General features: G+C 46.3%; 1 protein-coding gene across 1 annotated transcript in view; it reads left to right on the forward strand.

Moving 5' to 3' along the window:
• The window catches only part of LOC137351410 (cyclic AMP-responsive element-binding protein 3-like protein 3), a 42,486-nt gene that overhangs the window by 4,216 nt on the left and 20,607 nt on the right, over positions 1-17,663 (forward strand). The window contains exons 2-4 of the mRNA XM_068015858.1: positions 11,059-11,205; positions 12,500-12,764; positions 17,188-17,306. Of these exons, the coding sequence (XP_067871959.1) occupies positions 11,059-11,205; positions 12,500-12,764; positions 17,188-17,306 (531 nt within the window). The remainder of the gene's footprint in view (positions 1-11,058; positions 11,206-12,499; positions 12,765-17,187; positions 17,307-17,663) is intronic.

Below are 17,663 nucleotides of genomic sequence, written 5' to 3' on the forward strand. Positions count from 1 at the left end.
AGTAATCAAGACTTATCACATTGACTCCTACTTGAACCCATTCTTTGCCAAGAACTGTTTACCTTTCACAGTCTTCATTTTCAAATCCCAAGTTTGTCATTTTGTTTGTGACTCTTAATCAGAATGTTGCAGAGTAGCTCGGAGCAATGGATGATATGAGTGTATTTCACTGACACATATACAGACATTTTTTATAGTTCTATAATGAAATGGCAGTACAGCAGTTATAAAATAAAAAATAACCTGATGTTTAGGTACCATTTGAATATGAATTTGTTATTTGAGACTTTTTAACTTGTTGTTTTTCATCTTTATTTAATGCTGAATTCAGATTTTTTCTCAGTTTATATAACTTTTCTCTAATTTCATTTCGTCAAAATGGTTCATTTTTATGACTGGAGTGATACTGGTGAAATATATAATTTATGACTATTGGACAATCTAAATTAAAAAACTTGCATATAATATGCCATCAACATTTCCTGCAACATTTTTTTCTGTCATGCTTCTCTATAATGTTTAGTTCTCATGCTTAATCATACACAAATTTATTCTAATGATCCACAAATTTATTCAAATCTATGCAAGTTCTTTCTACGTGCCTCTGATTTTAACATATGATTGACTTGCATCTCTGATCCTCTCATCCCTGACTCCCACAATATTTTAATTTTCCATCAGATTTACAATTCTATTTCACATAGAACATAGATGAATCCTTCCCCGAGTGAGATAAATGGGATCAAAACCATTTCTCACAATATCTGGAAATAGAAAGCTGGTATCAGTAAAAGTGACCATGAAACTCCAGATTGTCTGCTTTTTAGGGAAGGAAACTTGCCGTGCTTTTCCGATCTGCACAATATGTGACTTTATATGTGAATGTGGTTGACTTTTGATTTCTCTCGGAATTGGGTGAACAATCCTTTCAGTTGTATCACATAGTCTAGTGATAGGCACTAAATGCCAGCCTTGCCAGTGATGAGAATGAATAAAATGAAAATGTTGAGTGTTTTGTTCACCGCAATGATTAAGAACATGATTGAAGTTTTATGGTATCATAAGGTTGGTCACCACTATTGTCAATCAGAGACCAATTGGAAGCTGATAGGAGGAAGGCAGGAGTGGGGGGCGGGGGGCTTAAAGTAGGAAAATGAGAAAAGATCATTAATGTAGCTGATATTGATATATTTATTACTGTTGAGGTGCTATTATTTGAGGATAGATTAGATATTCATCCTCATTGTGATTGAATCAAGTGTTTGTAGATCAGCTGCACCGAAGACAAGAAGACCTCTGATGTTACAAAAGACTTTCCGTGTCTAAAGAAATGCTCTGACTAGATATATCCTCTCCAGTACTTTCACTCTGAGTTGTAGATGGTGAGAGGATAAGCAGAAGCAAAAGCCCTGCATTTGCTTTTATTCATACTGAGGTGATGCTCACCTTTGTAAACTTTGCTCTTTATTGTCCCTGATGATTCAGTGGATGCCAGGTGTGGCACTGAGTCATCTAGGTCAAGGCTCACACCCTGGTGGGCCAGAGCAATGTAGGCAATGATTTAGTCAGGGTTTCTGCTTGAGTAACCCCCGCTGGATGTGTTCCTATAGGGACACGGGGCAAGAACCTTTCAAAATACTTGCCAAAAGAATGAGGGGAGAGATGAGAATTTTTTTCTTGACACAATGAGCTGTTATGATCTGGAATGCACTGTCTGAAATGGTGGTGGAAGCAGATTCAATAGTAACTTTCAAAAAGGGAACTTGAATAGGAGAAATTTTCAGGATTATGGGGAAAAAGCAGGAAGTGGGACTAATTGGATACAAAGAACTGGCGCAGGCATGATGGACCAAATGGCCTCCTTTTTTTTATTCTTTCATGGGATGCAGGCGTTGCTGGCAAGGCCAGCATTTGTTGCCCACCCCTAAATGCCCAGCTTGCTAGGCCATGTCAGAGAGCAGTTTAGAGTCAACCACATTTGCTGTGGGCCTGGAATCACATTGTAGGCCAGACTAGGTAAGGATGGCAGATTTCCTTAAAGGGCAATAGTGAACTAGATGGGTCTTTACAACAATTGACAATGGTTTCATAGTCATCATTAGACTAGCTTTTAATTCCAGATTTTATTAATTGAATTCAAATTTCACCATCTGCCTTGGTGGGATTCAAACCCATGTCCCCAGAACATTAACCTGTGCATCTAGATTACCAGTCCAGTGACAATACCACTTCGCCACTGCCTCCCTTCTGCTGTGCTGTATGATTCTATGATTAAACAACAGAACTATGTTTGCCTGCGATGCCTACTGTGGTGCAATAGCCCGCTGATGCTCTCCATCAGAGCTAATCCGTGGAGAATGGCCATTTGGTTAAGGTGCCAAAGGGTTATCAACATCTGAGAACTGTGCGCTCCAGCCCTGTCTGTGAAGGAAATAACCAACCAACCAAGCCTGCTGCCAGAACAGATGAAGGAGATTTGTGTCGGGTCGGGTCGGGTCAGGACAGGCGCGAGAAAAAATTAGAGGGCTCAGGCCCGGGTCAGGTTGGGGTTGGCTGTGGTCGGGTCGGGCCCGGGTCAGGTTGGGGTTGGCTGTGGTCGGGTCAGGTCCGGGTCAGGTTGGGGTTGGCTGTGGTCGGGTTGGTCCCGGGTCAGGTTGGGGTTGGCTGTGGTCGGGTCAGACCCGGGTCAGGTTGGGGTTGGCTGTGGTCGGGTCAGGTCCGGGTCAGGTTGGGGTTGGCTGTGGTTGGGTCGGGCCCGGGTCAGGTTGGGGTTGGCTGTGGTCGGGTCGGACCCGGGTCAGGTTGGGGTTGGCTGTGGTCGGGTCAGGTCCGGGTTAGGTTGGGGTTGACTGTGGTCGAGTCAGGTCCGGGTCAGGTTGGGGTTGGCTGTGGTCGGGTCAGGTTGGGGTTGGCTGTGGTCGGGTCAGGTCCGGGTCAGGTTGGGGTTGGCTGTGGTCGGGTCAGGTCCGGGTCAGGTTGGGGTTGGCTGTGGTCGGGTCAGGTTGGGGTTGACTGTGGTCGGGTCAGGTCCGGGTCAGGTTGGGGTTGGCTGTGGTCGGGTCAGGTCCGGGTCAGGTTGGGGTTGACTGTGGTCGGGTCGGGCCCGGGTCAGATTGGGGTTGGCTGTGGTCGGGTCGGGCCCGGGTCAGGTTGGGGTTGGCTGTGGTCGGGTCGGGCCTGGGTCAGGTTGGGGTTGGCTGTGGTCGGGTCAGGTCCGGGTCAGGTTGGGGTTGGCTGTGGTCGGGTCAGGTCCGGGTCAGGTTGGGGTTGGCTGTGGTCGGGTCAGGTCCGGGTCAGGTTGGGGTTGACTGTGGTTGGGTCGGGCCCGGGTCAGATTGGTGTTGGCTGTGGTCAGGTCGGGTCTGGGTCAGGTTGGGGTTGGCTGTGGTCGGGTCGGGCCCGGGTCAGGTTGGGGTTGGCTGTGGTCGGGTCAGGTCCGGGTCAGGTTGGGGTTGGCTGTGGTCGGGTCGGACCTGGGTCAGGTTGGGGTTGGCTGTGGTTGGGTCGGGCCTGGGTCAGGTTGGGGTTGGCTGTGGTCGGGTCGGACCCGGGTCAGGTTGGGGTTGGCTGTGGTCGGGTTGGGTCCGGGTCAGGTTGGGGTTGGCTGTGGTCGGGTCGGACCTGGGTCAGATTGGGGTTGGCTGTGGTTGGGTCGGGCCTGGGTCAGGTTGGTGTTGGCTGTGGTCGGGTCGGACCCGGGTCAGGTTGGGGTTGGCTGTGGTCGGGTTGGGTCCGGGTCAGGTTGGGGTTGGCTGTGGTTGGGTCGGACCCGGGTCAGGTTGGGGTTGGCTGTGGTTGGGTCGGACCCGGGTCAGATTGGGGTTGGCTGTGGTTGGGTCGGGCCCGGGTCAGGTTGGGGTTGGCTGTGGCCTGGCTTTACCTTACAACATCTTCCAAAACCAAAGCTACTTCCATTCTCTTAAAACCCTGTGAAAAATTTTTGTCCCCAAATTGAGTGCCTGTTGAATTGAACTTTCAACATTATGATTTAATTACGCGATTTGACTAATTTAACTGTTGTTTAATTGTTATTTAATTAACGTTAATCAACAGCGTCCTTAAAATGTTTCTTGTTGCTTGTACATAGCACTCAGTAAACGAATCTGATATATGATGGTTGGTACTTGCATGTGTTACCCATACCTACGAAATCTTATGAAGAGGTGGACTTTGGTCAACTTCACATGTACAAATTCAAACATCCAGAGAAAGAGAACAAACTGTACCTTTGACATTACTGTTTGTCAACAACCCAACTCATTTTATCAACAGTCCTATAAGTCCACTGACAGTAGAGGCCTGCTCAGGTCGGGAAAAAAGAACCCGACCTGAAGCCGACCGAACCACAGCGGACCCGAGCCCGACCCGTCCCTCAGATTTTGCCCCGAGCCCGACCCGAGCCCGACCCGTCCCTCAGATTTTGCCCCGAGCCCGACCCGACCATCCCTTCACTTATCTTCCGACTGGGAAGGTCCAGGAAGCTGCATTGCTTGCACGATGACGTCATAGTGACATCACTTGCTCACTGCGCAGACTCAGTTTCGTCCTGGACTCCCAGCTCAGGTAAGTTTTTTAATTTCAATCCTTACCAGCAGAGCACTTACCGCGTGTGTCCGACCCGACCCGACTCGGCCCGACCTGACCCGAACCTGAACAGCGTACCCTGAAGATGGGCCTGAGACAAGTCGTCAGGTCTCATTGGGTTCGGGTCGGGTAGCAGGCCTCCAACTGACAGTAGAGATTAGAGTCATCAGAAAATTGGCATCATGATCTCTGCCCTTATCTGATTTGAGTTCAGCAGAGGGAGTCTGCGCAGTGATCCTAGAAATTAGGGCCGAGAGCAATTGGGGATTCCTGGGAGTATGTCAATATTTACAGAGGGTCTCTGGGAGTGTGTCAAAAGTTAAAGGGGGTCTCCAGGAGTCTGTAGTGGGTCTCCGGAATTCTCAGTATTTTCGGGAGTATTTGTGAATTACAAATATTTCCACAATGAATCAAAACATAAATACTTTTCAGGCTGGAATAAATTGTACAAACTTGTATCCAATGATATTCAGTCCACGAGCAATTCTGTTATTTCAAGGCAGGTCCATCTTAATCTTTGTTTGGTCTCCAGTGCTCTCTTCCTATCCTTCTTTATTGACGGCCCTTACTTAACCTCTGTTACTTGATCCAAATAATCGTTCTTTATGTACCAGGCCCTAGAATGGTGAGAATGTGGAATTTGCTGCCATGTAGCAGATGTGTATTTCATATGTATTGAAGCCGGTAGCACTAACAGATGCTTGAGGAAGAAGGGAATAAAGGGATACAGGGACACAGAAAAGGAGGAGGAAACTAGAATGGGAGGAGGTGCTTGTAGATTTTATGTAAGGTAATTCTATATGTGCAAGTGTCAGTATGCTATTCAATGGGGTGAATTTCTGTTCGTGCCTGGACTGTCCAGTGGAGATGAGGTACTCACCCGAAAGGTAGAAGAGAAATTAATGGGTGGTGTAAATATAGGAAGGCAATAAAATATATTTTAAAGGGATGGGAATGAATATTGCCAAAGGAAATTGAAAGTACTTTCCATTTGTACAAGTTAATAAAATACCAGAAGATCTCCTGTGGAATTTCTCATGGTAATTTGAAGGATATTATTCTGCTGCTAAGCTGTATGTCACCTGGATTTGAATCTCACCACGTGAGAAATTGTAGCTATGTTTGTTGTAACAGGCTGAGAGAGGTTACGGCACCAGCTCCGGAGCAAACAAGAATAACAGGCATTCATGTGATATTATTTTATATGTATATATGGAGGAAGTAGAAATAGCAGCTGTCACCATTACTGCAATACCCATGATTTCAATTGTCTCACAGACAGAGATATATATCGAGATATCTACATGTACATATTTTATGTATTGTATATAGAAAGATTGAAATACATATCTCCATTCTCCTGGCCGATAATGTTGGCTTGAGTCATTCACTTTCCTTTACTTGGAGATCCACTATTTTAGATCTTTACTCTTAGTCAAGCCTGAGCTGCTTCCAATGTGATAGGTTCTAAGTACATCCTGAAGACACTGGGGGGCCTGAATACTGATTCACAGCCAACTGATCGGGAAGAGATAATCACCAAGCAGCAGCCAGGCAGCACAAGTTTAGGAACATAGGAAATAGGAAATAGGAGCAGGAGTAGGCCATTCGGCCCCTCGAGCCTGCTCTGCCATTCAACTATACCATGGCTGATCTTCTACCTCAACATCATTTTGCCGCACTATCCCCACATCCCTTTGTTTCTTTAACATCTAGAAATCTATCAAGCTTTGTCTTGAACTTACTCAATGATTGAGCCTCCATAGCCCTCTGGGGTGGAGAATTCCACTGATTCACCACCCTCTGAGTGAAGAAATTCCTCCTCTTCTCAGTCCTAAATGGCCTACTTCCTATTCTGAGACTGTGTTCTCTGGTTCTAGAACCCACCCAGCCAGGGGAAAGATCCTTCCTGCATCTACCCTGTCGAGCACTGGAAGAATTTTGTATGTTTCACCTCTTATTCTATTATCATTTATTGACAGAAAGATTTGTATTTCTACAAGGCCTTTCATGACCTCAAGATGCCCTAGCGTGCTTTACAGCCAGTGAAATACTTAGGAAGTAGTGTCGTCACTGTTATAATATAGGAAGCATAGCAACCAATTTGCACACAGCAAGGTCCCACAAACACCAATGTGATAATGACTAGACAATCTATTTCATTGCTGTTGGGTGAGGAATAAATATTGGCCATGATACTGGGAAGAACTCTCCTCTTCTTCAAAGTAGTGTCATGGTATTTATATGTCCACCAGAGAGGGCAGATAGGGCTCAGTTTACCATCTCATTCAAAAGACAGTATCTCCAACAATGTAGCATTCCCTTAGCACTGCACTGGAATGTCAGCCTAGAGTTTGTGCTCAAATTCCTGTAGTTGGACTTGACCCCATCACTTTCTGTCTCGGAGGTGAGAGTGTTATCAGGGAGCCATAGTTAATTCAATCTAATCTAGAATGTTTCCCTCACCTGTGACACTGTAAACACAAACACTTACTTCAGTTATCAAATGGTAGAGTGCAGTCTATTTTGAACCCCTATTGCTTGCTGCTTTCCCCCCCAACGTGAGTTATCTCCTGTTATGGGAAACTTCCACATACTTTGGCCACTGGCCTGTTCCCCAACTAATTGGGCACTTGGAATGTGTGAGCCCATCAGCAAGCGTTCCCACACAAATGTATGAAAAGGCCATCTAGCCCTTCAAGTTCATCCCATCCAGGTGCAGTGTACACCATCAACCTATCCTTCACTCTCCTGTGAGAGGCAAAGAAGACAAGTTCATTTGGAAACAAACTCTGGGAAATGAAACTAAAACAAAAAGTGCTGGAAATACTCAGCAGGTCTGGCAGCATCTGTGGAGAGAGAAGCAAAGTTAATGTTTCAGGTCTGTGACCTCTCATTAGAAATGACTCTACTCTTTCCCGAGGCCAATCAAGCAGAGCCTAGCCCTATAAATCCTTTGAATTCCAGTTAACCTACAACTTACCCTGCTTCACTGGAAATGGCCCTCTTGTTGTCCTGTCCAGCCTCCTGGGAATCCAAACTTGTCACAAGCTTCAGAAATCTGCTCAGAGATCCAGAGAAATACGTCCTAACCTCCAATGTAATTTTTCCCCACTGTGAGCGTAATGGACACTTTCTTGCAGGAGTCATAGATTCATTATAGCACAGAAGGAGGACATTTGGCCCATTGAGTCCATGCTGGCTCGCTGTGGAGTAATCCAGTCGGTCCCATTCCCCTGCTCTATCCTTGTAACCCTGCAGGTTTATTTCCCTCAAGTGCCCATCCAATTTCCTTTTCAAGTCATTTATTGTCTCCACTTCCACCACCTTCATGGACTGTGATTAGGAGCCTGAGCCCTTTTTGGTTCAGCCCAAGGGCACTGAGGCCAATTATAACTATCCCAACTATGCATTCCAGATTTCTTTCGCACCACAATTGGCAGCTGTGACTTCAGCCATCTAAGCTCTGGAATTCCGTCCTTAAAACTCTCCACCTCTCTATCTCTCTCTCCTCCTGTAAGTTGCTCCCTAAAACCTGCTACTTTGATCAAGCATTTGGTTATCTGTCCTGATATCTCTTAATATGTCTCGGTGTCAAATTTGTTTGATAATTGTTATTGTGAAGCGCCTTAGGATGTTTTACTCTGTTAAAGCTGTTATATAAATGCTAGTTGTGTTGCAGTTGGATGGAATCAACTGAAAGTACAGACCAGGATCAAACAAATCAAACAAAAAGTTTTTTGAATTTATAAGATGTAATTCAATCTCTCTTTGTGGCTATGTAGAACAGTTAAACTATTATGGGCTGCAACATTAATCTGCAGCCCTGCCCCAGGTCACACCAGAGAGAAAGCCTTCTCAGCTATTCAACAAGATCGTGGCTGAACTGCTACATCAACTCCAGTTTCCCGCCCTATCTTCACATCGCTTGATTTCCTAAGTGCCTAAGAATCCATTTATCTCAACCTTTAATATACTCAATGACTGAGCATCCAGAGCCCTCTAAAATAGAGAATTCCAAAAATTCACAACCCTCTGAGTGAAGAAATTTCTCCTCATCGCGATCCTAAGTTGCTGACCCCTTATCCTGAGACTATGACCCCTGGACTCTCCAACCAGGGGAAAGAGCCTTTCAAATTCTACCCTGTCAAGCTCGCTAAGAATTTTATACATTTCAAAGAGATCACCTCTCATTCTCCTAAACCCGAAAATATAGGCCTAGTGTACTCAATCTCTCCTCATAGGACAACCTCTCATCTCAGGAATCAATCTAGTGAACCCCCTCTAAGGCAAGTATATCTTTTCATAGGCATGGAGACCAAACACAGTACTTCAGGTGTGGTATCATCACAGCCCTGTACAATTGTAGCAAGACTTCCTTACTCTTATACTCCAACATCCTGGTAATTAAGGCCATTTGTCTTCCTAATTGCTTGCTAACTCTCTCTGATTCATGTACAAGGATGCCCAAATCCCTCCAAGATTTACTAGTCTCTCAATATTAAAAAATATTCTGCTTTTCCATTCCTCCTACCAAAGTGAGTAATTTCACATTTCCCCACATTATACTTCATCTGCTACCTTCTTGCCCAATCACCTAGCCTGTCTATATCTTTTTCTAGACTCTTGAGTCCTCCCCGCAGCCTACTTTCCCACCTAGCTATGTATTGTCAGAAAATTTGGATACATTAAACTCAGTCCTCGCATCCAAGTCACTGATATAAATTGTACGTAGCTGAGGCCCAAACACTGATCATTGTGGCACTCCACTAGTAACAGCCTACCAACCTGAAAATGACCTGTTTATTCCTACTCTCTTGTTTTTTCTCCTTTAACCAATCCTCTATCCATGCTAATATATTACCCCCAACTCCATGGTACGTTGACCTTTATTGCAAGAGGATTTGAGTACAGGAGTAAAGATGTCTTGCTGCAAATATACAAAGCCTTGGTGAGACCGTACCTGAAGTAGTGTGTACAGTTTTGGTCTCCTTACCCTAAGGAAGGATATACTTGACATAGAGGGAGCGCAACAAAGGTTCACCAGACTGATTCCTGGGATGGATAGTCCCATGAGGAGAGATTGAGAAGGCTGGGCCTGTATTCTCTAGATTTTAGAAGAATGAGAGGTGATCTCATTGAAGTGTAGAAAATTCTTATAGGGCTTGACAGGGTAGATGCAGGAAGGATGTTACTCCTGGATGTGGGGGGAGGAGGGGTGTCTTGAACCAGGGGACAGTCTCAGAATGAGGGGTAGGCCATTTAGGACTGAGATGAGGAGGGTGGTGAATCTTTGGAATTCTCTACCCCAAAGAGCAGGGCTGTCTCGGTCATTGAGTATGTTCAAGACAGAGAGCGATAGATTTCGAGATATTAAAGGCATCAAGGGATATGGGGGTAATGTGGGAAAGTGGTGTTGAGCTGGAAGATCAGCCATGATCTAGTTGAATGATGGAGCAGGCTCGAGGGGCCGAATGGCCGACTCCTGTTCCAATTTCCTATGTTCCTATGTTCCCACGAGCCCTAATTTTGTGTCACAATCTCTTGTGTGGCAACTTATAAAATGCCTTCTGAAAATCTAAATATACAGCTCATGTGGAAGTGGCATTGTACTGGTTTCTGTGAAGACCTTTCAACGTTGTTGATTACTTAAATCCTGGACAGAGTGAATTCCACACAAAGCAATTACAGCTGACACATCTGTGGTCAGGTGCACCTTCACTGCAGTGAGAACAAGCTCTGTAATCAGACTGTGGGAACTGGAATCCCCACTGCTTGATCAGTGTGGTTTATCGGAATCTTTCTATGCTTCAAAAAAAACCCATCCTGGTCAAATTTCTGAAACATCTGTCCTGTTTAGAATTGCTCTAGCTGCACCTTGCTGAAAATTTATATACAATGGAAAAAGAAGGAACTTGCATTTATATAGCACCTTCCATGACCTCAAGACAACCCAAACTGCTTCATAACCAATAAATTATCTTAATACAACAGCTTAATTTGCACACAGCTAAGTCTCAGAAACTGCAATGAGATACTGACCCAATGATCTGTTTCAATGATGTTGGTTGAGTGATAAATATTGGTCAGGACACCAGGAAGAACTCACTTATTCTTCCTCAAATTGTGCCATGGGATCTTTTACATCAGCTGAGAAGGCAGATGTGGCCTTGGTTTAACACCTCATCTGAATGATGGCACCTCTGACGGTGCAGCACTCCTGTAAAATTGCACTGGAGTCTCAAGCTGGATTATGTGCTCAGGTCTCTGGAGTGGGACTTGAACCCACATCCTGCTATTATCAGATGTTGGAGTGATACCACTGATCCATGGCTGACACGCTAACAATGGAAGTTAAGTCAGATCCCCTTTCAGTCTCTTATTAACTATCTGTGTAAACCACTCCACTAGGCTGATTTTTGGTCCTGTTCCCTTGCATTTGAGGTTAAAGGTTTCTGTATTTTCCTTCTGTAGGCACCAGCAGATGGCCTGCCTGATGACCTGGATTGTGTGGAGCTCTTGGACCTACTGTTCGACCAACAGGATGGGATTCTTCGGCATGAGAGCCTCCACACAGATGGCAGGGGGCGCACAGCGAGCTGGGGAATGCCACAGCCGAGTGTAAGGAGCATCATAATCCCAAATCATAACTCCGCACCCCCCCCCTCCACACAGAGCAACATAACTCTGATTCACGCCCACACAGAGCAACATAACACCGTGTCACCTCCACACAGAGCAACGTAACCCCGAGTCACTCCCACACAGAGCAACGTAACAATGTGTCACCCCCAAACAGAGCAACGTAACACCGTATCACTCTCACAGAGAGCAACGTAACCCCGTGTCACCTCCACACAGAGCAACATAACACCGTGTCACTCTCACAGAGAGCAATGTAACCCCAAGTCACCCCACACAGAGCAACGTAACCATGTGTCACCCCCAAACAGAGCAACGTAACACCGTATCACTCTCACAGAGAGCAACGTAACCCCGAGTCACTCCCACACAGAGCAACGTAACAATGTGTCACCCCCAAACAGAGCAACGTAACCCCGAGTCACTCCCACAGAGAGCAACATAACCCTGTGTCACCACCGCACAGAGCAACGTAACCCCGAGTCACTCCCACAGAGAGCAATGTAACCCTGAGTCACTCCCACAGAGAGCAATGTAACCCCGAGTCACTCCCACAGAGAGCAACATAACCCTGTGTCACCACCGCACAGAGCAACGTAACCCCGAGTCACTCCCACAGGGAGCAACGTAACCCTGAGTCACTCCCACAGAGAGCAACGTAACCCCGAGCCACTCCCACAGAGAGCAACGTAACCCTGAGTCACTCCCACAGAGAGCAACGCAACCCCGAGCCACTCCCACAAGGAGCAACGTAACCCTTAGTCACTCCCACACAGAGCAACGTAACCCTGATTTAGCCCCACAGAGACCAATGTAACCCTGAGTCACTCCCACAAAGAGCAACATAACCCCGAGTTACCCCCACACACAGAGCAGTGTAACCCCGAGTTACCCCCACAGAGAGCAATGTAACCCCGAGTTACCCCCACACACAGAGCAGTGTAACCCCGAGTTACCCCCACAGAGAGCAACGTAATCCTGAGTTACCCCCCACACAGAGCAGTGTAACCCCGAGTTACCCCCACACACAGAGCAGTGTAACCCCGAGTTACCCCCACAGAGAGCAACGTAACCCTGAGTTACCCCCCCACACAGAGCAGTGTAACCCCGAGTTACCCCCCCACACAGAGCAATGTAACCCCGAGTTACCCCCCCACACAGAGCACTGTAACCCCACTTCACCCTGTCCCTTTTCAGCTGGTAACGTATTGGTGGAATTCTCTCAAGCTGGTTTATTAAGTCACTAACCCAACTCTCCTTGCTTGCCCATTAGATCCACAACGGCAGAAGCAATGAAGAGTTTCTGTCCTCGATCCTAGCTGAAGCTGTCCCTGCCTCCCCGCTCTGGTCTTCAGCCGGCAGTGACAGTGGGATATCTGAAGACCAGCTCTCTGACCAGCTGGACAGTCCCCAGCATTGTGTGCCGTCTAACAGCCCCCAGAACATTGAGGCTGTATGCATTGAGCCGACCTTTCACCCTGGGCCAGAGTCCAGCTGCCAGGCAGACTACCCAGATGCAGAGATCTCCATCGATTGCAGTAAGAAGCTATGCTTCCTCTAACCACAGGCAACAAGGGGCTGGAGTGAATGGAAGAGGTTTGGAGAGGAATTTCCCCGATTTATATTCACCCTAATTGGCCTGGATCCTTATTTCCTCTCCCAGGACTCCCTGCGATCAGTCCTTATGTGAGAATGCAGCCTGCTCAGAGTTTTATTTGTGCATATTTAATGCAGCGGAGTAATCACAAATTAGGAGTCAAACAGGGAGCTCTTCCTGTGCAACTTCATAACCCTTGAAAAGTCATTTCCCCATGCTGAATAATTTCCTCCTCCTGAAATCTCCAGCCCCTCACTCAAAGGATTGTTCTTCATGCTTGAGTTCAGGCAGCAGGTGTTTACAGGCTATTCGACTAAGAAGGGCATCACAGCGAAACCTGATCCCAATCATCACCTGCTCCCCACATCCATACTTCCTGGCAGATGTCACTGGATGGCAATCGGGAGGGGGAACTCTGGCTGACCTCCCCTCCCAAGACAAGAGGGAAACAAACTCAGCTGTAGTGTCCAACTGGGAGGGTTAGGGGAATACTGATCAAGGCTTAAAGCTGGGATCTTAATATTCATGTTATGACTTTGCAATCAACCAAAGTGCTTTACACAGTGGATTATAGGTACAACAGGTGTCTTTTGCCTGCAGAAAGTGCCATCCATGACTTAACAATAGCTCTCACTCCTCCGAGTCAGAAGGTTGTAGGTTCAAGTTGCATTCCAGAGACAGGAGCACATAGTCTAGGCTCACACTCCAGTGCAGTACTGAGGAAGTGCTGCACTGTTGGAGGTGCCGTCTTTTGAATGAGATGTTAAACCAAGGCTCCGTCTGCCCTCTCAGGCAGATGTCAAAGATCTCATGGCATTTGAAGAAGAGTGGAGGAGTTCTTCCTGCTGTCCAGCAAATAGTTATCTCTCTACTGATATCACTCATTATCTCATTGCTGTCTGTGGGATCTTGCTGTGTGCAATTTGGCTGCCACGCTTCCTACATTGCAACAATGATTACTGTTCTAAAGAACTTCATTGGCTGTAGTGCTTTGGGACATCCCGAGATCCTGAAAGGCATTGAGAGTAGCTGCTCATGATTTTGCTCTTGTACACAGTATAAGGAAAACATGCACAGTATTCACTGTGCAGGCTAATATCCTGTGCTTCTACATTACCTCAATATGACCACCAGGTGGCAGCAGATATACATTTCTCAATATTTCCACTGAATGAACCATGGAAGCAGTCGAGTAAAACAGCAGAAATAAATGAGAAATTTCGATTCTGAATTTTACTGGAGTTGTTGATTGTTTTGATCTAGAGCCGCAGAAATTGTAGCACAAGAGGCCATTTAGCCTATGGTGTCTGTGCTAGCCAATAAAGAGCTATCCAGTCTAATTCCACCTTCCAGCTCTTAGTCCATTACCCTGTAGGTTTCATCACCTCTAGTGCATATCCAAATGTTTTTTAAATGCAATGAGGGTTTCTGCCTCTACTGCTGTACAGACAGCAAGTTCCAGACCCCCACCACCCTCTGGATGAACAAAATTCTTCTCGATACCCACAGGCAGCACAGTGGTGCAGTGGTTAGCACCGCAGCCTCACAGCTCCAGCGACCCGGGTTCAATTCTGGGTACTGCCTGTGTGGAGTTTGCAAGTTCTCCCTGTGTCTGTGTGGGTTTCCTCCGGGTGCTCCGGTTTCCTCCCACAGTCAAAAGACTTGCAGGTTGATAGGTGAATTGGCCATTATAAATTGCCACTAGTGTATAGGTAGGTGGTAGGGGAATATAGGGACAGGTGAGGATGTGGTAGGAACATGGGATTAGTGGAGGATTAGTATAAATGGGTGGTTAATGGTCGGCACAGACTTGGTGGGCCGAAGGGCCTGTTTCAGTGCTGTATCTCTAAATCTAAAAATTCTTCCACCAATTGCGGCTAAATGCACGACAGAAATGTGGAGGTTGTTTAGGGAGCACTTGCTGCGACTGCTGGATAGGTTTGTCCCAATGAGGCAAGGAAGGGATGGTAGGGTGAAGGAACCTTGGATGACAAGAGATGTGGAACAGCTAGTCAAGAGGAAGAAGGAAGCTTACTTAAGGTTGAGGAAGCAAGGATCAGACAGGGCTCTAGAGGGTTACAAGGTGGCCAGGAACGAACTGAAGAATGGACTTAGGAGAGCTAGAAGGGGACATGAAAAAGTCTTGGCGGGTAGGATTAAGGAAAATCCCAAGGCGTTCTACACTTATGTGAGGAACAAGAGGATGGCCAGAGTGAGGGTAGGGCCGATCAGGGATAGTGGAGGGAACTTGTGCCTGGAGTCGGAGGAGGTAGGGGAGGTCCTAAATGAATACTTTGCTTCAGTATTCACTAGAGAGGGGGACCTGGTCGTTGGTGAGGACAGCGTGAAACAGGCTGATATGCTCAAACAGGTTGAGGTTAAGAGGGAGGATGTGCTGGAAATTTTGGAAGACATGAGGACAGATAAGTCCCCAGGGCCAGACGGGATATACCCAAGGATATTACGGGAAGCGAGGGAAGAGATTGCCACGCCTTTGGCGATGATCTTTGCATCCTCACTGTCCACTGGAGTAGTACCAGATGATTGGAGGGTGGCAAATGTTATTCCCTTGTTCAAGAAAGGGAATAGGGATAACCCTGGGAATTATAGACCAGTCAGTCTTACGTCGGTAGTGGGCAAATTATTGGAGAGGATTCTGAGAGACAGGATTTATGATTATTTGGAAAAGCATAGTTTGATTAGAGACAGTCAGCATGGCTTTGTGAGGGGCAGGTCATGCCTCACAAGCCTTATTGAATTCTTTGAAGATGTGACAAAACACGTTGATGAAGGAAGAGCAGTGGATGTGGTGTATATGGATTTTAGCAAGGTGTTTGATAAGGTTCCCCATGGTAGGCTCATTCAGAAAGTAAGGAGGCATGGGATACAAGGAAAGTTGGCAGACTGGATACAAAATTGGCTGGCCCATAGAAGATAGAGGGTGGTGGTAGATGGAAAGTATTCAGCCAGAGAGCTCGGTGACCAGTGGTGTTCCGCAGGGATCTGTTCTGGGACCTCTGCTCTTTGTGATTTTTATAAATGACTTGGATGAGGAAGTGGAAGGCTGGGTTAGCAAGTTTGTCGATGACACGAAGGTTGCTGGAGTTGTGGATAGTGTGGAAGGCTGTTGTAGGTTGCAACGGGACATTGACAGGATGCAGAGCTGGGCTGAGAAGTGGCAGATGGAGTTCAACCTGGAAAAGTGTGAAGTGATTCATTTTGGAAGGTCGAATTTGAATGCAGAATACAGGCTTAAAGACAGGATTCTTGGTAGTGTGGAGGAACAGAGGGATCTTGGGGTCCATGTCCATAGATCGCTCAAAGTTGCCACCCAAGTTGATAGGGTTGTTAAGAAAGCGTATGGTGTGTTGGCTTTCATTAACAGGGGGATTGAGTTTAAGAGCTGAGAGGTTATGCTGCAGCTCTATAAGGCCCTGGTTCGACCACACTTGGAATATTGTGTTCAGTTCTGGTCGCCTCATTATAGGAAGGATGTGGAAGCTTTAGAGAGGGTGCAGAGGAGATTTACCAGGATGCTGCCTGGACTGGAGGGCATGTCCTACGAAGAAAAGTTGAGGGAGCTAGGGCTTTTCTCATTGGAGTGTAGAAGGATGAGAGGTGACTTGATAGAGGGGTACAAGATAATGAGAGGCATAGATAGAGTGGATAGCCCGAGACTTTTTCCCAGGGCGGAAAGGGCTATCACCAGGGGGCATAATTTTAAGGTGATTGGAGGAAGGTTTCGGGGAGATGTCAGAGGTAGGTTCATTACACAGAGAGTGGTGGGTGCGTGGAATGCACTGCCAGCGGTGGTAGTAGAAGCAGATACATTAGGGACATTTAAGCGACTCTTGGATAGGTACATGGATGATGGTAGTATGAAGGGTATGTAGGTAGTTTGATCCTAGAGTAGGTTAAAGGTTCGGCACAACATCGTGGGCCGAAGGGCCTGTACTGTGCTGTACTGTTCTATGTTCTATCTCTGTGGTCCTTCAATTTTGGCCTCTAATGCATCCACAATTTCCTTTATTCCACTATCGGTGACTGTGCCTTCAGGTCCTAGGCTCTGGGATTCCCTCCCTAAATCACTTTGCCTCTCCACTTCTCTTTTCTCCCTTAAGATCCTCCTTAACACATACCTCTTTGACCAAGCTTCCAGGCACCTGTCCTAATTTATCTTTATGTGCCTTGGTGTCGCTTTATAACCCTCTGATGAGGCTCTTTGCGATGTTTTTCTATGTTAAAGATGCTCTGTAAAGATAAGTTGTTATATATTAACAATTTGTAGTCACTGAGCCTGACTAATAGAAATTCTGAGGTGAATGTTAATGATCGTCATGCCTTTTCTGTGTTTATTCTCCCAGGTGACTGGAACGCTGGATTTTTTGAGGAAGGGAGACAGAACATTTCAGCACAGTCTGCTCCTGATAATTTCCTCACACTCACTGTCAAGGACTTACTGCTTTCGAACATGAGTGAAATGGTGAGGCTTTGTGTCTCCTACATGATTAAGTTGCTCTGAATTAATTTCTCTAACCTGGGCATCATGTTCTTTCTTATGTTTGACTTCTTTTAGCTTTAGTTTTAAAGCAGGGTTGAGTGAGAAATTAACCACAGCTATATTGTTGTAGGTTAAACTAACTTCACTGACAGAGGTACTCAGCAGAAAGGCTGAGTAGAGAGTGGGGCCGTGGGGTTTGTCACATCTCAGGCTGAACAATCACACTTGAAGTCACAGATTTAACTTTAACAAAGATTTAACAAGCTTTAATAAAAAGACTTCTGTCGAGTTCTTGCCTACTGCTGCTCACTGTGGCTACAAAGCCTATCTGACCTTACA

The sequence above is a fragment of the Heterodontus francisci genome, chromosome 36 (genome assembly GCF_036365525.1).
Source record: "Heterodontus francisci isolate sHetFra1 chromosome 36, sHetFra1.hap1, whole genome shotgun sequence".
Classification (NCBI taxonomy): domain Eukaryota; kingdom Metazoa; phylum Chordata; class Chondrichthyes; order Heterodontiformes; family Heterodontidae; genus Heterodontus; species Heterodontus francisci.